A 27,824-nucleotide genomic window follows, 5' to 3' on the forward strand; every position below is an offset into this window, starting at 1 on the left:
AGTAAGTCAATCATTTTCTTATGGGGAGTATTAGCGAAGAGGGAGACAATGTCAAAGCTAATTAGCATGTCAGTTTCCAATAGTTGAATGTGTTTTTGCGTGAAACTGTGTGGAATTTTTAATTGACGGGTCTGAGTGGAACATTATTCTTGTGAAGTTTAGGTAAACCGTATGTTCTAAGAGATCTAGCATGGTAAGTCCCAAGTTTTTTTTATTGTTTCGTGATCTAAGGAATTGGTTTCATCTAGTAACTTGTTTAGTTTCTTGCTGTCTTTTTGTAGGATCATAATCAAGTTGTGCGTATGTATTTCAATCTCAGAGTAATAAATTCATTTTTGGGTCATATAAATTGGTATCTAGGACAACATTAGTATTTCCCTTGTCAGCCTTGGTGATTGATTGTTTCTATTACGTTTTAAGGAGGTAAGAGTTTTCAGTTCTGATGGTGAGATATTCAAGTCCAAAGGTTTGGCATCAGAGATTATTTTTGCAATTTTGAAACGTAGTCTATTGGCTTCAATATTGAACAGATGGCTGATGTTTCTTTCAATGTTGTGTATAAAATCTAAATATGAAATGCATTTAGGTGAAATGGCAAACTTATGACCTCTTGCTAGAACATTTACTTCACCTTCTGTTAGTGGATGGCTAGATAAGTTGACAACCCATTTTTCAGTCAGTAATTTGTTGATATTTTTCTTGGATTGATTTAACAAAGTAAGGTATTTTTTATGTAGATTAATGTTACTTTTTTCAAAAGCTTTGATCCTTGTATTTTTTGAGACATTAATAATCAATTGTAGCAATTCTTGATTTAATGTACTTGATAATTCAGCTTCTATTTCTGTGATTTTTAAAATATTTGTTGCCAGTTCATCTTTAGAAACTCAGAATGGCTTGCTTTCTTACTATCCCTAAAGTCTGGGAAATTGTCATCCTAAATTGTGTAAAATAATTTTTATATATATTATTTCATTTTAATATAACCTTTTTTTTTTTTGTCAGATATATTTTAATTTAATTCTATAACATGCTACTGCACACACAGAGGGATTCCATCGTAAGGATGCACCCTAACTGTATGTGATTCCTAGTATTGTTTGAATTAACTATACTGATGATGTCCTATAATATAATATTTACGATGAAATATTTACTTATTAAAAAATCTTATTACTGTGGTTACGTGTGTATGTTTAGTTATGAATGCTCCTCGGGTTTCATTATACAACAAAATTCTATGCCACTGCATTTGTATTCTCAAAAATTAATGCTATGGAATTTAAAAAAAAAAGCTTGCAGCATTATAATAAGATGTTTTATATAGTAAAACATACAAAAGATTGGTGAATCCTCCTCTTGTCAGAGTTGATACTATATTGGGAAACATGAGAGTTATATTGTATAAAAAATAATCACTTTTAATTACTTTTTCTAAAATTAGAGTATGTGAAATGCTGTCTCCCTATGACATAATTTTTTAATATAGCATCAAAAATATTAATAAGATTTACAGTTTTAAAAACATGAATTCATTGCATTTGAATACCTGTTTATTTAGATTTTTTTAAGATATTTTTCAGAAAACGCTTGAGACATTCGGAAATGTGAACATTCTAGTGAATAATGCAGGTATTTTGGATGAACATAATTGGGAGAAGATGGTGAATACCAACCTAGTAAGCTTTCATAATCTTGATTTTAATATTATATAGAATATAATAATATTAAGTTTTATATTTAATTCAGAACACAAATAAACAAGATTACTTAATCATTGCAGGCGATTTCAGTGCTAGAATTGGATCATATACATTTAAAGATTTAATAAGTAATCAAGGAGAAAATACCATAAATAACAATGGAAGAGAACTCAGGGAATTTGTGACCTGTAATAGTTTGAAAATCACCAACAGCTTCTTTAAACATAAAGATGTACATAAATATACCTGAAAACCAGTGGATATAAAAGCATCATTGACTATATAATAGTGGGTGAAAAATTAAAGAAGTTGGTAAGAAATTGCAGAGTATACAGAGGATGCAATATTGACTCAGACCATCGTTTATTAATCAGTACTATTAAGATCCCAAACCAGAGAAATAGAAACAATACAAGAATACAAAAGCAGGAGCAATTTAAGATAGAACTGTTACAACAAGATAGTATCAGAGAACTATATCAAAGAAGACAAATCATACAAAGAAAATAAATGACGATAGATATAAAAAATGAATGGCAAACAGGCAGCATATGAAGCCATAGGAACAAAACTGCAAAGAAAAGGAAAGGACTAAGAACCTGGAACCCAGAAACAGAATCTTTAATAAAAAAGAAATCTACCTTAAATGGTTAAACAACAGAACCATAAGAAATGAAATAGAATATAAAAGAATCAGAGCAATAACAAGAAGAGAAACCAGGAAAATCAGAAGACAAGACTGAGAAAAATTTGTATCAAGATTAGAGCATGACATAAATGGACCTCAAATAAAGAGCTATAAAATCATTAAAAAACTAACTCAAGAAACAAAGGATAATCTACAATTAGAAGGCACCTCCACAAAAGAATGGACCAATCACTACATCCAGCTTCTAAACAATAATAATCAAATTGAAATAAAACAAGTAATAAGTCAAGAAACAAATGAAGAACCAATACAGCTAAATGATCTAAAGAAAATATTGGAAAAACTAAAAAAAAAATAGATTAGATTTCTCAACAGAATATGGGAAGGAGGAAATATCCCACAAGAATGGAAGACAGCAATAGTCATAAACATATTCAAAAAAGGAAACAGAAAGGATTGTGGAAACTACATAGGAATATCCTTATTAAATACATGCTATAAAATATATCTAGATATAATTAAAAGTAAATTAACACCATGGGCTGAGGAAATTATTTGAGAAGAACAATGCAGCTTTAGGAAAGGAAGATCCTGCACAGATCCCACATTTACACTCAAATTATAGAAAAAAGAATAAAATTTAACCTGTCAACGTATATAGCCTTCCTAGATTATGAGAAAGTGTATGAGCAAATCAATAGAACAAAATTAATCAATAAAGCTCCACCTCAAACCACAAAAGCAATAGCAAATATAATAGAAGAAAACTATATTAAAATTAATAATGAAACAACCAAAAAATTAAAACCAATAGAAGTCTCATCCAAGGAAGTGGATTATCACCAATACTCTTCAATATATATATATATGGAAAAAATTTCAAGAGAATGGAGGAAAAACAAAATCATAGAAATTAAAATAAGAAATAAAGAATTAACCAGCCTTTTGTACTGGCGATCAAGTTATTTTTGCTGAAAATGAAGACCAATTATAGAAAAATCTACATGTATTGAAGAAAACAATAGAACAATATGACATGAAAATCTCAATAAATAAAACACAATCAATAGCATTTCAAGGTAAAGAAATTAAAAGATGCAAACTAGTCATCCACAACAAAGTAATAGAACAAGTGAACAAATTTAAATATCTAGGAAATTACATAAGCCCCAATGGAGAAATCGACATTGCATATAAAAAGCAAAAATTCCTAGCAGTCATTGGAACTTTGAATAGACACTTCAGTAAACAGATGTCTAGAATAACCCAAATAAAACTATATAAAATAATAGCCAAACCAATTCCGAAATATGACATTGAAACATGAAACATTGGAGAGAACGAGAAGTGGAAGCTGCAAAAATGAAGTTCCTAAGACTGCTTGCAGGCCATAAAAGAATAGATAAGATAAGAAATGAAGAAATAAGAAAACAGTTATCCATAATTAACATAACAGAAGACATCACAAACTATAGAACTTGAAAAAACACATAGAAAGAATGAACGAGGACAGATGGCCAAATATTGCTTGAAAATCTAAACCAAAGGGGCAGTGATCAACAGGAAGACCCAGGAGGAGATGGGCAGAAGACTTTTTAAACCCTTGAAAACATTACAGGCAAACAATTGCCTAATACAGGAAGCCAAGAAGAAGAATAAGATTTTAATATTTGTGGTTATACTGTAATTTAAAAGAATTTATACAGTGCTCTCTTATCTTTTTCCTTAGCTATTCTAATACACCTTAGGTACCAGTGAGGTAAGTTAGACTGGTCATAATATGAAAAAGTGTGCAGGGAGGGAACAGAAAGATATCAGTATGTCATACTTTCACTCCATGAAAGTATGTCATCTCTGGGCATTGATTATAAGCTACCTTAGATCCATTGCCAGATCTGGAGTTAAGCAACTAAGTCCTAGTCTCAGGCACATATTGAAAAAGAATACTCCATGCTGTTTGCATTCTGTTTTTTTTAACTCTGTTTCATTATACATCCAATATCTAAAAATGAAGTTCATGGACATCTCAAAACAATGGTTTTTCTTCCCTTTCTGGATATCACTTTTTCACCCTTTGTCTAAAAATTGCAGTATTCATGGATTTACTAGATGGGGGGGGGTCAAGTTTAGCAGTTTGCTAATATTTTATAAGTGTGATGGCTGAGTTGGATACAGGGAATGGCTACACTATGGTACTGTTGGACTTTGCTAAGACATTTAGTAGAATACCATATGAAAGGTTGTTGAATAAACTGGAGAATATGGAATTAGAATATAAACTCTTGACTTGGATAAGTGGATGGTTGATGGACAGGTATCAGAAAGTGATATAAGGTGGGTGTGAATCTGCCAGATTTAAAGTGACTAGTAATGTCACCAGTGAGCAATTCTTGGACCATTGTTGTTGAATCTATACATTAATGATATTGGGAAGGATCTGAGAGAGAAGATGTTCAGTTGTTTGATGATGCAAAGATGGGCAAGGCAATCAGGGATGCTACTAATATCCAGTAATGATTTGAATAGACAGGAAGTGTGGGAAAATAAAAAGGGTTGTCGATTCAATGTTAGTAAATGCAAAGTTATGTACTTTAGCATAATGAAGTTTTCAACATCATATTGTATTAGCAGGGTTATGTTACAAGAAACTGATGAGGCTAGGAATTTGAAGTTCACGTAGGTCGCATAGTTTTCAAAGGTCACATAGCAAAAATTGCAAATACAACTCAGAGGATAAGTGTTGAAATGAATATTGATATGTAAGGATAAGGAAGTCGTTTTGTCTCTTTACAAGGCTTGATATGATCACATCTGGACTATTTGAGCATAAATTTGGTTTCCTTGCATCTGGAAAGGGTGAAAAGAAGAGTTACAAAGATTATATCAGGATTATGAAATGTATTTTGAAATCACCCATAGGATTATGGGATTTCAAAATAGAGATATAGACTGGCAAGAGGAGAAAACATGAAATATAAGATAAAAATAATTTGAGTTCATGTGGAATAATAACAACCTTAAGGTATATGATGGAAGAGATGTCTGTTGTAAGAATATATTGGATCTAGTAATACATCTGAGAATCTATATCTAAATGATGTAGCTATTTTCTCCCCAGTTTGTGAGGTAGAAAATCATTTCAGAACTTTGAATAAACAAGGATATATACAGGGTGTCCCAAAATTCATGGAAGAAGTAATTTTGATAGAAAACACAGGTTTTTAATTAAAAATTGTAATTTCTTATTGATTCATAAAGTATACAGTATAGGGTTATGCATGGAATAGCATATTGGGTAAATGGCCTCCAAGGCTTTGCTGGCACATATGCACTCTTTTGTCCAAATTTCCCATGACCATTTTGCATAAATGTGGCTGAATTTCGTTAACATAGCACTCAATTTCCTCCTTCAAGGAGTGGGTGGTCGTGGGCTTGTTGGCATAAACCTTAGACTTCAAAAAACCCCAAAGAAAAAAGTCCAACGGCGTTAAGTCACATGATCTGGGCGGCCAATACTGATCACCAAAACGGGAAATTACACGACCAGGAAATGACTCGTGCAGTAATCGAATTGTTTCTCGGGCTGTATGGCATGTGGCACAGTCTTGTTGAAACCACATGTCGTCCACATCCATATCTTGCAATTTAGGCACAAAAACCTGGATTATCATGTTGCGATAGCGAGCACCATTAATTGCCTTACCAGCTGCATTTTCGAAGAAGAATGGACCGATGATGCCTCCAGCCCAAAATCTGCACCAAACACGTTGGGTCACGCTGTCTTTTTTTTTATCGTTGGCAACACTTTACCGCACAAATGGCACTAAATTTAAATCTTGCGTGAATTTTGGGACACCCTGTATATGGAACTGTGAGGTAAGTGATAGAGCAGATAGCCTTAAAGAAGTACCTTGGCATGAAAATCAGCAATACATGGACTGCTCTGTTTGTAAGTTCACTTACATTGGTGTAATTTTTATCTTCAGAAGCCAGCGTGTTAAAAAGAAGTCAATATAGTTAATAATTTCTCAAAATTTATACTCCATTTTATTCATCATTTTCCTTGTTTACTGGTCTTATTTATGTATCATAATAACACCCTTCTCTTACTGCATGTTCTCAGCACAGTCAAGTTTGGCTCCAAATATTTTTCTCATCCTTGCCTTCCAAAAATATACAACTAGGTATGTCTTTTAAATCATTCTTCAGTATTAATTAAAATTTTATATTAGTTTTTTTAACATAGCCTCTGTTTGGAGGCTAAGTGAAAATACTAATATTACTGCTACACTGTGCTATTTTTATATTAATTTACTTTGTTACCAAGTGAAAAAACTTTCTATAACTATCTCTGATCAAGAGTATTTTAATAATTAAGGAATAATCATTTTCTTATATATATGGAAAATATGACTTCTACATAGATTCAACCTTGGTATCTTCTTCTTGAGGTCTTACCCTTTCCCTCAATTAGACCTCATTAAAGATCAAAACCAGTCTCTACCCTCTTCACATAATGTTTGTGTTATGGGATACCAATGCAGTTAGTGCAAAATCAAGCATATACATTATATGAGTAGCCTAGTCATTAAGATACTTCATGCACAATCTTTGCTTATGCTTAGATAAAGGATTAACCGATAATGTGATTTCTAATCAAATTTAACTTACTTTGTTACTAAATGAAAAGTTCCTTATTCATTTTTGATACTTCATAAATATGTTTTATTCACAGCTCTTTTAGGCTCCCCCATAAACTCTTAATTTGATATAATTAAAAAATTCGTAGATGTGGAGATGAGGAGAACAAGAGACCATCCCTGAAAGTGGTATAAGGAGCAGGAGGATAAGGAGTAGATTTTTTGCATAGAGAGGAGCGAGTGATTGGAATGCATTGCCTGAAAGTGTAGTGTGCAGAGACAGTGAATGCATTTGAATCAAGGTATGATGAGCTGTGTGTGTGAGAGTGGGATCTTCTGCAATTCTTGACTCCATGGAAATCTGATAATTACCTTTTGTAATCATGACCTAGACATGAATTATATTCACATTTCCAGTAAACTGAAATAATATTAAATGTGCTCACTCAATAATCTTTGTTAGTACCCACACAAAAATCCTATTTTCACTCCATAGGATTAACAGGATGGAAATAGTTCATATTTAATCCATCCAAGTTTTCTCAAGAAGAAATGTAGAAAAAGTAAACTGCTATGTAAAGGACAAAAAAAAAAAAAAAACTCTTAATGAAATCTGTACTGAGGCCATTGTTCAGTTTGTATATCAGTGATATGGGGATGGGTTTAACTGATGATATGCAGCTCTTTGCAGATGATGCAAAATTGGGGAGGGTGAGCAATGCCGAGTCAAGTAGATGGTATGGTCTTACCAAAGGACTTGAATAGATTGTATGAATGAGTAGGTACATGGAACTGTTATTTCAGTGTGTTGCCAAGTGTAAGGTTTTGAAATTTGGTAAGCAATGATGAATGCAAAATATACACTTATGGGGAAACTTAAAGGAGGTAGAAAAGATGTGAGATCTGGGAGTGGTGGATAAGGACCTGAAATTCAGGGACAACATTGCATAAGTTGTGAAGTTGTCACATTGAATAATGGCAGTGACGTAGAGGACCCTGGCATGCATAAGCAGAGGTTATGATTCCATTGTATAGCTTTGTATGGATTATTGTGCACAGATTTGGTCACCAAGATGATGATCAGGGTATGTTGGAAAGGGTCCAGAGCAGATTCACACAAGTGGTCAGTGGTCTTTGGAATGTGGAGTATGAAGACAGATTGAAAGAATGTAAATTTAGATCTTTTGAATAGGAGGAGGGGGGGGGAGATATGATTGAGACATATAAGTTAGTCTGGATTGTTATCAGGTTGACATGGAAGAAAACTTTTCATATAATGGGAGGGTAGAAGAACAGGCCATCCCTAGAAATTGTATAAGGAGGGTGTGAGTGGAGGAGTGTGGAGAAGGTTCTTTGCATGGATAGAGTGCTTGGTGAGTGTAATACATTGCCCGAGTGTGTTGTGAATCAGTTTAAGGCATGGTTCGATGAGTTTGTGTGTGATAGTGTGTACCTCCCACAATGAGTCTCTGACTCCATGGGGGATCAGATGTTAATAATAAACAATACTAGAATATAATCTAGTACTAGCTATGATTATGAAGGTTTTATATGGAGAAACAATAGCACAAAAATTAGACTAAAAGGCATCATGCTAATTAAATAATCAATCCTTGTTTTAGAAAATGGTGAATTTTCAAAAAAAAAAGCATTGGATCTTTCAGTTCATATTGATACTTAATATCGAAATGGACAACTCCTTGGCTTTGAAAACTTATACTCTGTGTGTGTGTGTGTGTGTGTGTGTGTGTGTGTGTGTGTGTGTGTGTGTGTGTGTGTGTAAAAAAACTACATTAAATATTAATTTTCTTCATAATGTAATTAAACGTGTAATTAGTAAGTTAATAGAGTTCTAATTCAACAGCTCCATACTCTCTGATCTGTAGCTTTCTTAAATGCTTTAAATAGTTTATGCATATTAGAATATTTTATTGCAGATGGGTACAATCAATGGAACAAAACTGGCCTTTGAATATATGGGAAAAAATAAAAATGGAATAGGTGGAATGATTATAAATATATCTTCAAATGCAGGTATATAAATATTCAAAAATGTTTATTATATCTTTAAAAAATAAATAAGTGTATTCAAAATGTTTAAATTAGTGTCTGCATTTTTTTAGTAATGAAGCTTCATATTTTTTAAACAGACATAATATAATTGATATATATGAAATTATATCACTTTTTTTTTCTTTTAAACTTGAGCTAAACATAAGCTATTTATGTTCAGTAAACTTGGAAGACAACTGCAAAATTCTTAGTTTCCAAAAGGTCCATTTACTGGGCTAAACTTTGCCAGCCAATATTCACCATAGTGTTTTCTAAATATGAGAGAATAAGTTACATGGATTTTCAATACAAATTTAAAACCATACAGTTCCCATTCAGCTTAAGGTATACACTTTAAGTATTCAATTTTAAGTTGTGATGCTAGTATCCAAGAATAAAATATTATTATTATACAGGCACCTCTATGGAGCTTGACGACTCGTTGCAGGAGACCCAAACTATCCACACAATCCATCATACCACTCCTTGAATCCATTAACAGACTAAGTGCTCACTACTGACTCTCACAGCCCATTCCATTCATTCACAACTCTCCAAGTGAAAAATCTAGCCCTCACACCCCTACTAACCACACTTACTCAACTTCCAGGGATAAGCTCTTTTTCTGCCATCTTTAGCCAAGTGCTGCCACATTTTCCCTGCATCAGTTCTAGAAAACCATTTAAGTATCTTATATGTTTCTATCATATCCTCTCTTTTTCTCCTATCAACCAACTTCTGCAGGCCACACACACACACACACACTCACACTTTCAGTCTATCTTCATAGGGAACATTGCACAATATCATAAAAACACCACATGCAAGATTGGATGTTAGCTGATTTGTGAATGACTGTCTGTATTAAATTTCTATGCAATGTGTACAAATACAATCATGTATTTCTGTATTAAATTTTTTTATACATAATATTCTAAGAAATTTATTAATGGCACTAGGTCTGAGTTTTATTGCACTGGAATGATATATCGTAAGCTCTAGAGTGTGTGTGCATGTGTGCATACATCCAATGAGGATGGATAGATGGATGCACCATCATTTGAATGAGGCAAGGTATTGATAGTTTGCAATGGCTAAAAGGATTCCCCATCATGAGTTCTTTACTACACAGAAGTTTAAAATAATATTCTAAATATGCATGGATAGGCTTATGTGTTCATCAAATATTTTTGTAATAGATTTCATGGTTTGATATGAACACAGATGATTAAGAAAATAACTATTTATTAACTTAAAAGCTAATATTTCGCTGGTATTATATCCAGCATCTTCAGAGCACACAACACAAAGTTTGTTACAAATGCAAAACAACCGCAATCCGGTGTAACAGTGGGGCTAGTAAAACTAATTGCAGCGTGCAACACAAGACTAAAGTCCTAATATGGCGCCATCTAGGTTTAAAAAAAAAAATTCAAAGTTTTGAAATAGTAATCCAAATGATAGTCTTAGAAAGTTTGAAAAAAGGAAATAAAATAAAAGTAATAAATATTAATTTGGCCTTAAGATGACTGTCTCCACCCTGTTCTTGCCATCAAGCCTACTACAGACAGACAGGAAGAACTGTGGACATCCACTTCAGTGAACACAAAAAATATATCCAACACTTTTGCTATGGCAAGTCGGGTCTGGCAGACCATGCTTTGGATACCCTTGCACACAGGATGAATTGGAAAGAAACAAAAGTAATGCACAGAAGCTTCTACAAGTCAGAGAGGTTATTCCTGGAATCAAAAGAAGCCTTAAAACATACTCCAAACCTTAAGAAGTATGGCTGTATAAATCTGCCCAAGATTTGGGAGACAGTCATCTTAAGACCAAATTAATATTTATTACTTTTATTTTATTTCATATTTTCAACTTTCTAAGATTAGCATTTGGACTACTATTTCAAAACTTTGAATTTTTTTTTTTTTTTTTTTAATTTTTTAAACCTAGATGGCACCATATTAGGACTTTAGTCTTGTGTTGCATGCTGCAATTCCCACTGTTACAAACTTTGTGTTGTGTGCTCTGAAGATGCTGGATATAATACCAGTGAAATATTAGCTTTTAAGTTAATAAATAGTTATTTTCTTAATCATCTGTGTTCATATCAAACCGTGAAATCTATTACAAAAAAAAAATATTCTAAATGTTGTTCCCTTATCTTTAATATGTGAAAATTAGTAAAGTAGAAACATTCTGTATAATTGTGCCATATTAAGAAAAGATTATCAAATCATACAGTTTTGAAAAATTAACTAAACACTAAAAAAAATGTGGTGTAATAAATGCAGTTTGCAATGAAGCATGGCAAAATTTGGTATGGTGTACATTAGAATAACAATGAAAAATGAGGAGACAGCAAAAAATGTCAGTCTGTATGAAGAACATTACATATGGATGTATAAGAATCATTAAAAAGAGATTGTATTATAGAAGTAGACACAGTATGGTTGAAAATATGGTCACACAACAATATGGCATATACTTCCCCCCCCCTCTAATGACTAAACAGGCCTGACATTGCTGAACCATGCTCAATATAAATGTTTATAAAATTCTGTGGCAACAAATCCCAGATTTTAGCTCAACAAGTGACTGAGGCAATGGTTCTGTGTGCATTGTGATACTCAAGGGCATTCCACACATGTTCAGTTGGATTTAAGTCTGGTGATCATGATGGCCGTGGCAGTCAGTGGATATCTTCAATTTCAAGATACTCCTCCACCAAAATGCTAATATTCTATAGATATTAGCATTTTGGTGAAGAGAAAATCTGGGCTAACTGTACCCTACAGAATTATACATAAGGCTCAAGACCATGTTCTTAGTACCTGCCTCTATAATTATGGTATACCAATCGATGAAGAGAGGTGCAACTGTGCATTACTTAAAGCTACACAAGAATACCGAGTCTGCCATAAATGTTCCTTTTCCTGATGTTGGAGGGGATGGTACAGTATTCCTTATTCTCTCCAGATCAAACATCTATTCTCTGTTTGCAGGCTAAAAGGCCTCATCACAGAACAGAACTGTATTCCATTTGTCAAAACTTCAAATTGCACCAGGTTCAATGAGCTTTGTGATGTGGTTGATGGAATATAAACCATGGCTTCTTGTAGAGTCCATTTGAATTGAGCCTTCTTAACACAGTCTATTTTGGAAATGTTCTCACCTGTGGCCATAACATCAAGAGACAGTTGGTGACAGGATACCATAAAGTTCCATCTTACTGTTTAGAATCAAATAGTGGTCTGTTCTAGTTGATGTAACCCTCAGAGAATCTTGGCCAGCTCTTCTTGTAATAATTCCTGTCTCCTAAAACTGTATCCATAGTCCCAGATGAAACTTCATGACGCATTAAGCTTTGCCATTTTCACCTGTGACTGTCCAGCTTCAAGTCGTCCAATGGCCTGCCATCTCAAATAATCATCTAAATGATGATGACTTCATTCTGTGAATACCAAAAATGTGATTAACTGAGCAAACCAAAAAAACAGGAATGAAGTTATCTGGTTACAACTCATGTTTTGATAGACCTGAGTAATTGGTTTTATGTGCAGACTTGTTGAGTTGATCAGTTTTGTTTTTTCAGGATACTTGGAATTTGCATACCTGAATGTCTATCATATCAAATATTCGTCTTCAGAGAGACCATTAAAAATAAAATATTCATGAAAAACATTTTGTTCTGTTGAAAAACATGTTCATTTTATATAGCAGTGTATATTATTATAGTAGAACTTTAAATTTTTCTAGTTGTTGGCAAATTATTTATGAGGTATTAATGCTTAATGAACTTACTAGTCTCATTTGCAAGCTGTAAATATGATTTTTCAGCTTGAAAATAACATAACTGAAAACTGAGATAGTAACTTATTTCTTCCTTAATATATCAGTACACTAGTAGGATTAAAATGTAAACATTGATATTAATAATAAAACACTGCAGGAAACTTTAATGGTATTTCATGAAAATGAATTATTAATTCAAAAAAATATATATTCTGAATTTTTTTTATTAGTCAATATAAGATTAAATTTTTAATTAAAAATTAGTAATTTTTATTTAAAAAAATTAAATTTGTACTGCAAATAGCAGTATATATTAAATTTAGTGGAGCTTCTCCTATTGTGGTCGGAAGCTAGTGTATTCAGATAAATCCCTGCTTCATATTGAGTTGTTTCTCCAACATGGTGCTCTTCAGTCTTAAAGAGAGGGAGAAGTTACATGTCTCAAATGTAAATGATGACTTATTAAGGACGATTGGAATGCTGGTATGAAATTTTGATCTGTAAAAGACAGAAACCATTTCTGATGAGTTGTTTTTTTGGTGGGATTCTCATCAGGCATTCGTGGTCTGCTTTTCGTTGTAGAACACAAGGAGATTATTATGCATCTGCTTTCATTCTTTTGTAACTGCATTGCAGTGATAATGGAGAACTCCATAGTTGTTTTAATCCATCAGATCCTTACATATTCATATACACATTTCATGGGATCCATTTAGGGATTTAACAAAGAGAAAAATGTGTTGCACACATGAAGAACACCTTATTGGCATGAATCAGCTATGCATGTTAGGTGTTTGCTGATATCAGTAGTTTTCGTTATACACTAAGTCGTGCATATTTTTATCTGCTTTCATTATCCCCCCTCCCCCCAAAAAAAAAATTCTAATTTCTCATTTTGGAAAGTTGTAAGATCAAATTCCATGTAAGTAATGAAGAACATTTATCAGGGCTTTTCAACTGAAGGTGGGTTAGCAATCTCATACAGGTGATGACTGTTTTTTTTTTTTCTCCAGACATAGGATGTTACTGGCATAAGGATTAGCCATCCTATTCAGCTGTATTTTGTTATGAATGCCTGTATGGTACAGTGTGGATCTTTGCATAAGAGTAAAACAGGAAGTAGCTTAAGACAAGAATGCCAACATAATTCTCAGCTTGCATGAAGCACAACAAAAATGCAAAGTAACCATCAACAAATTCAGATCTGACTTAGAAAGGGCCAAATGTCCAAAAGGAAAACTTGTTTCCTATACAAAATGGGCATGCATATCTTCTGGTATCTCCCCCCCTTGCAAAGGCCATGTTAGCATAAATTTCTGCTCATATGTGCTTCAACCTCTTTCTCACCCAGATGTCACTGCTGTAATGAAATTACCTAAAGATAAAAATGACCTCCTATAACATTCTTCTTCTCTAACTCTTACATAAACAACAAGCAAATGACTTACTGCCATAAAAAACAGTGCATCGCATACCTCCTGTGATTTTTGTCAAAAAAAAAAAAAAAACAGAAGAATGTTAAATAACCTGGATACCAAAAACTAACACCTGTCATCTCTACACTCTTTTGTACTTGGCTATCGTTTATCTCAATACATGAAAGGAAGCTTATGTCCAGCTCATTCCATCAAACTACCAACTTAATGCCTTGACTTCAGTCTTTTCTAAAATAATGCAGAAGGTCATCGACAGTCATCATTTTCACTACCGTAGAGGCCCACCAGTTAATCAACAACTGCCAGTATGAATTCTACCACTTTACCTCTGTAGATAGATTTCCTAGCCTATACATTCGCTTCTAAACATGGAGACACGTGCTGTTTTTCTTTCATTTCCAGAGCATTTGATAATGTTTCTTATGGAGGCATCCTCAACATCCTATGGGTCTACCTTCCACCCCTCCATAATTAGCCGACCAGTTTTCTCTTTAGTCATTCACTTGTCATGGTGAACGGCTTAGTCTCTTTGAGCTTCACCACTAATGGGAGTACCACGGTAATCTTTTTAATTGCCTGTTCGCTTTCTCCTATATATAAATGATCTTTTACTGACAATAATCTTATCTAGTTTTGATTATCACAGTATGCTCAATTCTTCATTTGGCAAACCCTGCAGTGCATAAATATCCCAAAACTTCAAGGCCTTCTACCAAGGCTTATAGAGATAAATGCCTTATACACTAATCACCATGTTTTCTTCATTGAGGTGAGCATAATCTAGGTCACCTTCAGTTATACTAAAATACAGGCTTACCCTCTTTTTCAAAAAGGATCTCAAAAACTTATCTTGCTCAAGATGCTAGTTTTCACCAATCCTGCTTCTAACTCAGCACAATTCCAAATACACCTATCTTTATAATACTGCTCATATGTTTAGGGTGGTGCACGAAAACCTATCTAAAAGTTTTTGTTGGTTTGCAGAGAAGGCATTCATTTCACATTACATCACTAATTAGCTGTGCAATCCAGCTAATTAGTGATCTCACTCTCAATGACTCACTTCAACCACTATCTCACAGATTGTCCACTTCAGCAGGTACTTTCACATGAATGTCTCCACTTTCCAGTAGCTTGTCAAAATATGAGCAGAAACTGACCAACATCCTTTTACAGTCCAATTGCAAATTCACTTGCTCACCAAACCTCTTCCTCTTTTATTCCATTTGCCTCTGTTATCTTGAATAATCTTCTATGTGAAGTATTGATAACAACTGAACCCTTCAGCTCTCGAATAAAAATATCAGTAGATTTTTCTCTCTCTCTCTCAAGTTCTATGTTTACATGTAAATACAGCACCTAGTGTTCTATTTTTTCTCTCTCTCTCTCTCTGTGAGAGAGAGACTGACATAAAGGAAAAAATAGTAAACTTTTATAATGCCTCATGGCTAAATGATTTTTCCATGCATCACTTTCTTGGGAAAGGGCACTAGGTTCAAATTCCCTCTGTGATGGAAAGAATTCAACGTGGTCCTTATTAGGTGTTGTGGCAAAGTATGAGAGAAGGCAAAAATTTCCTTCTTCCATAAACTCAAGTTTTTTTTTGTTGTTTTTCTTCTTACATAGTAGGTAGGCTGTTTGTGTGAGAATCATATTTACAGACATAAGAAATATGTCAATGAGCAGTTAAAAGTACTAACCCAACAGTTAGATTGAAACAGCAAGACAGATAATGAAATTTCCATGCATGAAAATAAGTTGCTATAATTTATTAAAGAAATTTGTACTGCCATATCTTTGCTACTGGAATTTAATGGTGCTATCATCATCATCAATTTCTTGATATGTACTCTCAAGGAAATGTAATGGTGCTACCTAATATTATTATTCATGTTCCTCCAAGACATCAGGGACCCATTGAGGAAGGGCCTTTTCCTGGTTCACACAGTGTCTGAGTATCTATCATATCTTTTCTTTGAATACGTTTCATCAAAGATGCACTCACAACTGACCATGACTGATCTTTAATGTCATGCTTTTTTTATATAATAAGTTTAGTTTAATCCTTTATCCAAGTGTGAGCAAACAAAGGTTGTGCCTGAAAGTATCTTCAGGACTGAGCTATGCATTAAGGCAAGGGCCACTACCCAGACTGGTTTCAACCTTTATTGAGGTCTCGTCAGTGGGAGCTACTGGGCCTAGCTCCCACTGACGAGATCTCAATAAAGGTTGAAACTGGTCTGGGTAGTGGCCCTTGCCTTAATGCATAGCATTACACATATCCGCAAGGAAATGTGCTTTGCATTATGGGAGATACTGAGATAGGAGTGATGATAGCTTTCTCTACCTTTGCCACGAGTTGCCTTGGTGTTGCACCACCTTAGCTCAGTCCTGAAGATACTTTCAGGTGCAAACTTTGTTTGCTCACACTTGGATAAAGGATTAAACTAAACTTATTAAAGTCTAACCAAGTGATAAATAAACTCTCATCATGCTTTTTTTTCCCTGCAAAATGTACCAAAACATTGTAAAAAAAAAATGAGTGAAAACAATCATTATTATGATTTGTATTCTCTTAATTTAAAAGAATTTGTATTCTTTTAATTTAGAACTTTAAAGCTCTTAATTATATGAGAAATTAATTTAGCTAAAATTATTTTATTGTTCATTTTTGAAAAAATTCCATGCTTGATGTGTTTTCTGTAGGGCCACTTGTCACAGATAATGTTAAACATTTTTAGCATGACATTTTACCACAAAACAAAAAAATGTCTTCTTCCTTGACACATATCTGTTCAGTGGTACATCCTTATCTTCTGTCTACAGAAACTCGCCACTTACACTGGAAGGTACATTCATCATTAACCTTTCTCCTCTGCCACACACACACACACATACACATTGTACATTGACATTTGAATTCTGCATATGATTATAACAGCTGGCTAAAAACAGCAACTAATGTTAGTAACACTTCTCAGAAAGCATTTTGTTAACTTGAGTCAAAATATGTGGATTCTATGGATTTTAAGAGTGGAATTAAAAATAAAACTTGTTTTTTCTAGCACCAAGGAGTCTTGATGTTCTTTATTCATAGGTATGCTAAACATAAGATTTGCTAAGGATTGGAAATTATTAGTTATATAACTGACACCTCTAAATCCAGAGTTAAATTAACTTTACAAGATAAGTAGCAATCATGAAGAACACAGTTTTACAGACATAATAATCTCAGTCTCCTATTCCACATCTAAAATAGTGAAAGTGTGCAGACCATAACATGTGAATGATATATGTTATCATGCTGCTGCTGCTGCTGCTTAACAATCCACTTTTTGTGTGTTGTATGTGTGTGTGTGTGGGGGGGGCTTATTATTATTAATGTTGCTACTTAACAAGGCCCCCCCCCCACACACACACACTCAAAGAAAACAACAGTCTGCACAATACCTTCTCACTTTTAAATAAAACATATGTAATAATCAGGGCTTGACAAATTATATTTGCCCACTAAAGTGGATTTTGCTAGCTGGAGAGTAGCACACACAGGACAAAATACAATATTTGTTTTAAAAATGAAATAAGTTCCAAAACATAATACAGCTCCTATTGACTTATTGGGACATATTAAAAAAAAAAAAAACTGGGGAGAGGGATTCTTGGGCAAATAAGATTTTGCATAATTTGTCAAGTCCTAGTAATAATAAATTAAGCAAAACATTCAGAGACATCTGAGCACAAGTGAGAACATTCAAACATGTTTAAACTCCATTTTAAAGTTACCACTACATGCCTTAGTCACAACACCTGTACAAAAGAATTAGTGACAATAATTTATGGTAATTTATTGACCATTGTTATAATAAATGGCATCCATTAATGTAGAAGAAATCAACGGTGGGATCTTTTAAGGGTCAAAGCTAGATAACTGGGAGGAGAACTCCACATAGCCTGTTAGGAATGTGGAAAACCAACTGGGACATTTGGTCCAATCCTCACTGGTGCAAACCATTAGTAGATATCCACTGACTACTAAACAAACAAGGATAGAATGGCATTTGGAGAAATATCTTATATTTCTATCGTCTAAGGCACTTTGTACCGTATCAATCCACCTATATCTTGGTCTTCTTCTGGGTCGTTTTCCTGCCAACCTGGCAGAGAACACTTGTTTTGCTAATCTTTTCTCTCCCATTCTATTTAAGCGACCATACCACCTGAGATTAGCTCTGCTAATGCATTCCTGGATGCCGACAATGTCAAGTTCTTTCCTAATATCCTCATTTTTAATATGATATTGCCATTGATGCCATCTGTTCACACCTCTAATCTTTCTCAGGACTCTTTTATCTGCAGTCTCCAGTTTTTGGTGAAGCATTTTACTTCTGACCCAGCTCTCAGATCCATAAGTTAAAACTGGTTTGAACACTGTCTTGTATACAGCTAATTTAGTGTTCTGACTAATTTCTCTCTTATTCCATATGAATTTATTCATTTGACTTCCCACCATACCAGCTTTGCTGATTCTGTTATCTATTTCTATATTTAATTTACCATCTTCACTAAAAATCGTGCCTAAGTAGCTGAAATGTTTTACATGTTTCACAGCTTCTCCATTCACAACACAATTGACATTTTCAACGATTCTGCCTATTTTCATTGTCTTTCTCTTTTTATTGCTGACCTCCATAAAATATCTATTACAACAGTTATTCAATTTAGTCAGAGAATCTTGCAGACTTGTAGCGGATTTATTTAGAAGTATAACATCATCCACATAAAGCAAAGATCTGACATTAACATCTCCAGTTTTGATATCATGTTTAATACCACTTTGCTTCATAATGTGATCCATATAGAAGTATTGCTTGATATAATGCCCCATTGACACCATATAACTGTAGCATATTGAATAGCTTCTCTCTTGGCACCTTGTCATATGCCTTTTCCAAATCGACAAAACCTAAATACAGATCTTTGTTATATTCCCATGCTTTCTCAACTATTTCTCGTAAAGTGAAGATCCGATCCTGACAGCCTCTATTTGGCCTGAATCCAGCTTGTTGTTCACCAAGCTTTTCTATCACAATTCTTCTCAACCGTTTCTGAAGCATAAATCTTGCCAGGAACACTCAGTAGGGAAATATCTCTGTAATTCTCACATTCAGTTTTATTTTCCTTTTTATATATGGGTACTGTGAGAGCTTTACTCCAATCATCGGGAATTCATCCCTCTGTCCAGGTTTTCTGAACTATGCAGTGCAGCCACTGTGAGACTCTTATACCACCATACTTCAGCATTTCTGGTCGAATATCATCTACTCCTGCTGCCTTTCCACATTTCAAGCCTTTGATGGCTTTTCTACTTCAAGTATGGATATGTATTCCTGACTGCATGCCTGGTCAGTGTTTTTTACCACTGTGCTGTCATCACTGCTTGTTTCATTTAGCAGTTTTTCAAAGTAATTACTCCATACTTCAAGGATATATTTTTCTCCTGTTTTCATGTCACCTTTATCATCTCTAACTCCTTTTACAGTACTCTTTCCTCCATTCCTAAGCTTCTTCAACAACCTCCAAAATATTTTGCCACCTTCTTGATATTTATTTTCTATATTCTTGCCAAAGTCCTCCCATGACTTTTGCTTAGCTAGTTTTACACAGTGTTTAACATTCTTGCATTTGTCTCTGTATTCTCTAAGAGCACAAGCTGACTTATTTGTCAGGAACTTTTCATATGCTTTCTTCTTTTCCTTCACTGCCTCTTTAACTTCCTGTGTCCACCATGGAGTTCTAATTTTTCTATCCTTGCAGACAACTTCACCATATGCCTCTCTAGCTGAATCAATCAGGGCTTTTTTCAAGGCTTGCCACTGAATCTCCAAGGTTTGATTCCTGTTCTCAAACTCTTTCGTTTTTTCTTCAATAATCTTTGTGTATTTTAGTCTACAGTTCACATCTGAGAGCTGCTCAACTTTTATTCGCTTTAAAACTTTCTTACATGTTATTCTTTTCAATATGAAATTCAATTTTATGCTGCTCAAGACAAAATAGTGATCACTTCCAATTTCAAATCCTCTGTACACTCTGGTGTCCTGCACCAGGGAGAAAACATCACTATCAACAATAACATAGTCAGTGAGACTTTTCTTATTCCTTGCCTCTTCTTTCCATGTGAATTTGTGCATGTTTTTATGTTGGAACATGGTGTTAGTAATAACCAGTCCATGTCCTGAGCAGAAATCCAACAGATATTTGCCATTATTATTAGCTTTGCTCTTTTCTCCAAATTTTCCCAAAATATTTTTGTATGTCTCACAATCATTTCCTACTCTGCTATTTAGATCCCCAACAAGGACCAACTTTTCCTTCTTCATTGTGTCAGTTGCTTTTTCTAAAGCCTCAAAAAATTCCTTCACTTCTACTTTAGTAGAACCTTCTGTGGGACCATAGGCACAAATAAGTCTCATTGTCCAGTTCTCCATTCTCATATTTGCCCACATTACTCTACTTGAGACTGACTGCAATTCAAGAAGATTAGCCTCGTATTTAGCATTGAATACTATGGCTACTCCTTCTTTTCCTTGATTGTCATTGCCTGAATATAACATTTTGTATTTATTGCTCAGGAAGATCTCACCAGTTTTTGTTTTAGTCACCCCTATTATGTCAATCTGGTACTTATCTAATTCCTCAGCTAGCTCCCTTATGTTGATAGTACCGATCTTTAACTCTGGTGATGTTGAGTTGAGGTGTGATTTCAGATTTGTTCCAGTAGCTGACTTTTCGCTGTTCGCCCTGGTTCCCTGGAGAAAACAATGGGGACCTTGTTTAACTGGGCAATACCCCAGCCGGCATGAAATTTTGTCATGTTGTACCATCATTTTTTATTTTGGTTTAACTAATAAGAATACAATTTGGTCGGCTAAATCCCAAATTGCCAGTCCATCCTCTTCAGTTCAGTATACAAGTAGATACCCGACAGGGTGTACGACGAGCAGCTAAGGATTGGACATTAGGTCAGAAGTCCTGGTCGGTTCTCCGCATTCCTTTAAAGGCTATGTAGAGGTCTCCTCTCAGTTATACAGCTTTGACCCTTAAGCTGCCCCCCCCCCATATATATATATATATATATATATATATATATCATTTTTGGATGGTGCTTAAGATTCAAAGCTGTATAACTTGGAGGAGACCTCCATGTAACCTTTGAATTAATGTGGAGAACCAACCAGGAGGGCTTCTGACTTCACCTTCTCATGGTGCACCCTATTAGGTATCTTACTTGGATACTGAACGAACAAGGATTAGCTGGCAACTTGGGATTTAGCCAACCAAATTGTATTCTTATTGGCTTAAATGATGGTACAATATGACAGAATTTCATGCCAGCTGGGGTATTGCCCAGTTAAACAAGGTCCCCATTTTCATCTGGGAACCAGGGTCAACAGTGCAATGTCAGCTACTGTAACAAATCCTGGAACACATGGGAATTTCAAGTGTGCTCTTGTAACTTTGTCTGGAGGTGCTGGAATATCCATTGCCAGAAAACTGGTGGTGCCTCTTAATTTATCATCTAGTATTTTACTTTGCAAAAGTAGATTATAATGTTAAATTGTAGCAACATCATGTCATAAAATTATTAAAACTTAGAAACGTTTTTTCATGTGATGCAACATCTTACTGAATTAATTTTTGAAGTTTGAAGGTTTTTCAATGTACTATGTGACTACAAGCTATATACAGTAAAACCCCTTTTTTACACTTTTCAGGGGACTGACGGAAAAAAGTGTAAAAAACAGGAATGTGTAAATATCAGGAAATGTAAAAAAAACATTAAAAAAAGGGCTATAAGATGATTTACTGCTAGTATGTGAGTCTACATACTAGATTACAAAATTTAATAACTGAAAATAAATGAATTTACAATTACTTACATTTATCTATTTAAAAGATCTTTAATTGTTGATGTTTTTGCTTTTTTTTTTTGACATAGTAAAAAACAGCAATCTGGCGCTATCGTGTTCAAAGAGGACACAGAGAGTCCAAGATCTTTTGCTTAATGCTGACGTGTTCCGGCATGCCAATCTACACGTTGCAGAATTGCCATATTTTCTTCTACAGAAATACATTTTGTCTTTTTTTTCCATGTTACTAACATGGATAATCCACCATGGATAATCGCAACTTGAAAGCAACTTTCACATGCTAAATTATGTAGCAGAAATTCTGCAATATCAATTCGTACTGTGATTGAAAAATCATGGTATCACTCATCACTACATTACTGCTGCAAGTGTGCAAGTCACCGTGATAGCAGAAATGAAACTACAGCCAAAAGCAATGCCATCTGGGAACAGAAATGGGCAGATTTCTGCAGAAATCTATTCGAAAATCAGTATTGTCACCTGAGGAAAAAACACAAATCACAGGAAATTACATCCACATCAAGTTGTTAATGGCAGGAAAACAATATATCGTATGAATAGGTCTTAAGACGGGACCAACGGAAAATGATGTAAGTCACAGGAAAACGTAAATTGCGGGAACTTAAAAACGGGGTTTTACTGTATAAAGAATTTTAATATTCTATTAAAGAATTGTGATACCCTGTATTTGTTTATTCAGTGATTAAAATGTGTGCGTGTATTTATCTTCACAGGTCTTGCAGGATTTCCACTTGGACCTGTTTATTCTGCAACCAAACATGGAATATTAGGATTGACAAAGAGTTATGGAGTAAGTTGACATTATTTGAATCTTTGGTTATTAATGCATATCATTTAACATAATATTTGTGGCATGTATTTCCATCAGAGGAGAAATATAGTATACAAAAAATTCCTGTACATTCTTGTTTTCAACAGTATTAGGCACCTCTTAGTGAAATCAACTGTTTTTTTAATTCAGAAGCCTCTGGAGTAGGGGAAACTAAAGTATCTAATGCCATGTATGGTACTAAATGTATGTTAGGTTTACAGCCTTTGAGCAGAAGTCACGTAAAATGAATAAAAAAAATTATCAGCTCAGCTATCGCCTTTTTTGTTCCCGTATAGGGAGTAGGCGGGGCTGTTTTAGCCCTATCTGAATTTTGGAGACTGAGTGGGCAGTTCAGTCTCCACTGGTAGCCAATCAGAGATAGCTGGCCCAAGGCTATCACTAATTAATCAGTATGCAGTGAAGAAAACAGCTAACAAGTGCCGCCATCTTGTGGTCTCTAACCCTAACACAATAATTTTTTTTTTTAATGTCTGAAAATACTGTGGGTTTGACGGCCAATTTTCTTGATTTTACGGGACGAAAAACCCAAGTTTCCAGGAGGAAAAACTCCGCTTGCCCATGCCAGAGATCGACTAACTCAGGAACTGGTCAAAACAAGGCTTAGAAAATTTTCCTCCAGTCAGCGACTAGACTCAAATTTATAAGTCTTTCTTCATGCAGCCAAGCACAGTAGAGTGCAAACACCATTTCTACTGAGCTACACAGGCTCCTAAAAAAATTATGATGGGAAAAAAAGAAATTGCTGCTGTCGTTAGATTATCCAGAGGACAACATGAGGAGGTAACAGTCAGACTTTGCCCTCCATAAAAAAAATTATTACAATTAATGTTGACATGTTACAATAAAATACATTATTTACAGAGCAACTAGCAATTATAATAAAAAAATTATTACAATTACTAGTTGCTCTGTAAATAATGTACTTTGTTTTAACATGTCATCTGTTCTTTCAGCAATATATTACACATTATTAGAGAAATATGGTCTAAAATTGACAGCTGATCATGGCACTTCCCATTATGTTGCCACACTTATAAGCAGAACATTAGAAATGCATTTCTCTATTTATTTTTATTTTATTTTTTCCCTTGACTAAGAAGCTCAAAACAGTTCTGAATATTTTGGTGGCTAGTATAACATATTAATGTTTTTCAGGTATGTGCTGATTATTTTATTTGGTGATTTTTAATTTAATGCTTTGTCTTTGTTCACTTAACAATAATGCTAATTTTTTTAAAGCAATATAAATAATGAAATTGAGGATTTAGTTATAGCTGCTGCTAAAGAGCAAATGAGCATTTATGCAATATTTTATCCAAGTTAAAAAAAGTTTTTTTTTTTTTTAAATTCCAGCAGCTATATAAACACCTAGATATATAAATATCTCATTTAGAATTAAACAGATATGCTTTTATTTTTTAGAGCAAATAATTTAAGTTCATTCTTTGTTATACAGTCATCACTCTATTTTAATGGATCAGGAATAAGTGTTGCTGCTGTATGTCCAGGGCCAATAGATACTCCTTTATTTCATAACTTTCCAGAAGGCACATTGTTTCCTGATTTAGCCAGACAGCATAATGCTAAAATTTTACCTATGGTCATAAAGTGAGTAATAAAATATAGGAAAGTGATATTATATATTTTTTTTTCATTTTTAATATTTTTTATGTTTGTGCTCACTTCATATAATTCCTTATGCTGACAAATCAGAATAATTTAATAAAAAATTGGAAGGGATTATAAAAATTTTATACTAAAATGTCTAAAGAACTATATTTCTAAAACCTTTTAGGGTACATTGCTGAAGTTTCTCATGAAGAATAAACATTGGAGATTTTTTTCAGAACACCTGACCCACCAACATTGATAGGATCAGTTGAATTTTTACTTCCTGATTATATGTGTTCATGATTCTGCTTTAAGTATATAGCCAATAAACCAACAAGTTGCAGGTTCAAATTCTGCTCTGAGCACAAATGTTTGTAAATGCCTTTTTGATGAAAGATGAATTTCAATGCCCGGTGTGACTCTGCCCCACTTATTAGAGACCTGAAATGGCTTGAAAAAGTTTCACATTTGGTCTCTAAAGCAGGAATTTTCTGATTGCATAAAAGTAATACATAAATACAAAGCCCTTACCCTATCCATGATGTCAGTTTACAACCTTTTGTGAATGAAACTCATTAGAATGTTTTTTGTTGTTTATTCTCTATTTTTGTGCAAGCTAGTCAGAGAGCCATAAGAGATCTTTGGCACAAACTTTGTCGAAGCTGATTCTTACAAATAGGTTTTTAGGCTCACCAGAGAAGGTCCTTTGTGTTCCTGAATTAGAACTATCACAAATGATAATTTAAGTTATGACAGCAAAGTTTTTGGGACTTGTTGGGTAAAAAAATAAATTTCCTATCCCATGTGAAGGAGAACAGCAAACATCCTTGCATTGTACCCTCTGCTTCTTAGATGTTTAGATGTGGTGAGATGGTATTTTTTTGTTGTTCTCTCTGCATTAAACATTTATCCAAGCAAAACTTCATTCTGGATTATAGGAATATTCTTCTGGAATGATAGTCGAATGCTATCCACCATTGAGCAATTAAAACTTGAAAGTTTTTTCACTTGGTTATAATGTAAGTTAGAGATGCCAAGAAATTGTATTCTTGGTTTCATCCAAATGTAAGCAAACAAAGTTTGTGCACGAAGCAACTTCAACTGGGCTACTTTGTATATAGAGGCTAATGACTTCACATCAATTGCCTTAGTATCCCATAATGCAGTGCACATTCTTACAGACATGTATTATGCATACTATTATGGGGAAAGGTATATTACCAGTCTGGGTAGTGACCTTCCTGTTTCGACCTTTATTGAAGTCTGATCACTGGAAGCCAGACCTACAAGTGATAGCAAGGTGGAAGTAATGCAGAAGTTATATTATATTTCCATATACAAGTAGTTAAAGGGTGTCACACCTTCTTACTAATGGATTCGAGATAGATATAGTATAACCAAGTGAAAAAACTTTCCATAAGTTAGAGATTCCAAGAAATTATATTCTTGAATTCATCCTTTATCCAAGTGTAAACAAACAAACTTTGCATGTGAAGTGACTTCATGACTGGGCTACTTGCATATAGAAGCGTATTATGGGAAGGCTAATGACTTAAAATCTACTAAGGCAATTGAAGTGAAGTCATTAGCCTCTAGATACAAGTAGCCCAGTCTTGAAGTCACTTCACATGCAAAATTTGTTTGCTTACACTTGGATAAAGGATGAATTCAAGAATATAATTTCTTGGAATCTCTAACTTATAGTATAACCAAGTGAAAAAACTTTCCACATCTATCTCGAATCCAGAGTATTTTAGTAATAAGTCGTGACACCCTTTGACTACTTGTACATGTAAATATAACTTCTGCATTACTTCCACCTTGCTATCACTTGTGGGTCTGGCTCCCACTGATCAGACCTCAATAAAGGTTGAAACTAGTCTGGGTAGTGACCCTTCCCATAATGCGATGCACATATAATACATGTCTGTAAGAATATGTGCATCGCATTATGGGATACTAAGGCAATTGATGTGAAGTCATTAGCCTCTATATACAAAGCAGCCCAGTTGTGAAGTTGCTTTGTGCACAAACTTTGTTTGCTTTTACTTGGTTATACTATAATTTCTTGGCATCTCTAACTTATATGGTTTCATCCTTTATCCAAGTGTAAGCAAACAAAGTTTCCACCTGCCTGCCTGAAGTATTTTCAGGATAGGGCAACTCGTCCTTAGTGATGTGAAGTCACTAAGGCTAGTGACTTCACATCACTCGCCTTAGTATCCCATAATGCAAAGCACATATCCTTATGGACATCTATGATGCTATGCATTATGGGAAGTGGCACTACCTAGACTGGTTTTCCCTGTTTAAGTGCAGGGTTACCTCTTCAAAAATTCATGCGATCACTCAGATCACCCAACAATGAGCGACTTGATTGATCATTTAACTCAGCAGTGGCTCTGCTCAGTGACAGGCTCCCCTACCACCAAGCAGAACCGCTTATTCCAGAAAAAGCGTCAGCCAAGGAAGCCCTAACACAAGCCACCCCCAATGGACCCAAATCCCTAGATACTCAAAAACTCCCTAAGGTAAAAACCTTAAGGGAGCAAAAATTCTGCTCTCCCAGAATCAAACCACCAACTGGTTTCGACCTTTATTAAGGTCTCTTCAGTGGGAGCTAGACCCAGAGGTGATACCAAGGTTGAAGTAATCCATCCATTAACAGGCCTTTAAGGCTCACAACCTTCCCAGCATGCTTGGATTTCGTAACCGAAGTACAAGAATAAGATGTTCAGTCCTATGCCTCTAAGTATTCCTGACTGTATCCCTGTGTGTTCATGGGGCTGGTTTGCCTGCTTGCAAGATGAAAAACCCCAGATAAACTGGCAGAAAAAACCCTGCTGTCCATGCCCAAGACCTGCTAACTTGGTTATGGCTGAGGAAGATCCTTAAGCTCCTCACATCGTCAACAGGAATTGAACCTAGGACATTTCTTCCCCAGACATATGATTGCAAAGCAAAAAGCCACTAGGCTAACCATGCAGACAGTTGAAGTAATGCAGAAGTCATATTTCCATATATGAGTAGTCAAAAGGTGCCACCACTTATTAAAATACTCTGGATTAGAGATAGTTATTGGAAGTTTTTACATTTGTTATACTATAAATTAAAGATGCCAAGAAATTATATACTTGATTTAATCCTTTATCCA

At 34.5% G+C, this 27,824-nt stretch overlaps 1 protein-coding gene across 4 annotated transcripts in view; it reads left to right on the forward strand.

Annotated features, from left to right (window-relative positions):
• The window catches only part of LOC150096655 (15-hydroxyprostaglandin dehydrogenase [NAD(+)]-like), a 138,620-nt gene that overhangs the window by 22,363 nt on the left and 88,433 nt on the right, over nucleotides 1-27,824 (forward strand). For all 4 annotated transcript variants that reach the window (XM_090408352.1, XM_090408348.1, XM_090408349.1 and 1 more), the window contains exons 3-6: nucleotides 1,573-1,679; nucleotides 8,930-9,026; nucleotides 22,941-23,017; nucleotides 24,516-24,667. In XM_090408352.1, coding sequence (XP_090264478.1) covers nucleotides 1,573-1,679; nucleotides 8,930-9,026; nucleotides 22,941-23,017; nucleotides 24,516-24,667 — 433 coding nt within the window. The remainder of the gene's footprint in view (nucleotides 1-1,572; nucleotides 1,680-8,929; nucleotides 9,027-22,940; nucleotides 23,018-24,515; nucleotides 24,668-27,824) is intronic.

Source organism: Typopeltis vanoorti, chromosome 18 (genome assembly GCF_054136105.1).
Source record: "Typopeltis vanoorti isolate ZY-2024b chromosome 18, IOZ_Tvanoo_1.0, whole genome shotgun sequence".
In the NCBI taxonomy this organism is placed as follows: domain Eukaryota; kingdom Metazoa; phylum Arthropoda; class Arachnida; order Uropygi; family Thelyphonidae; genus Typopeltis; species Typopeltis vanoorti.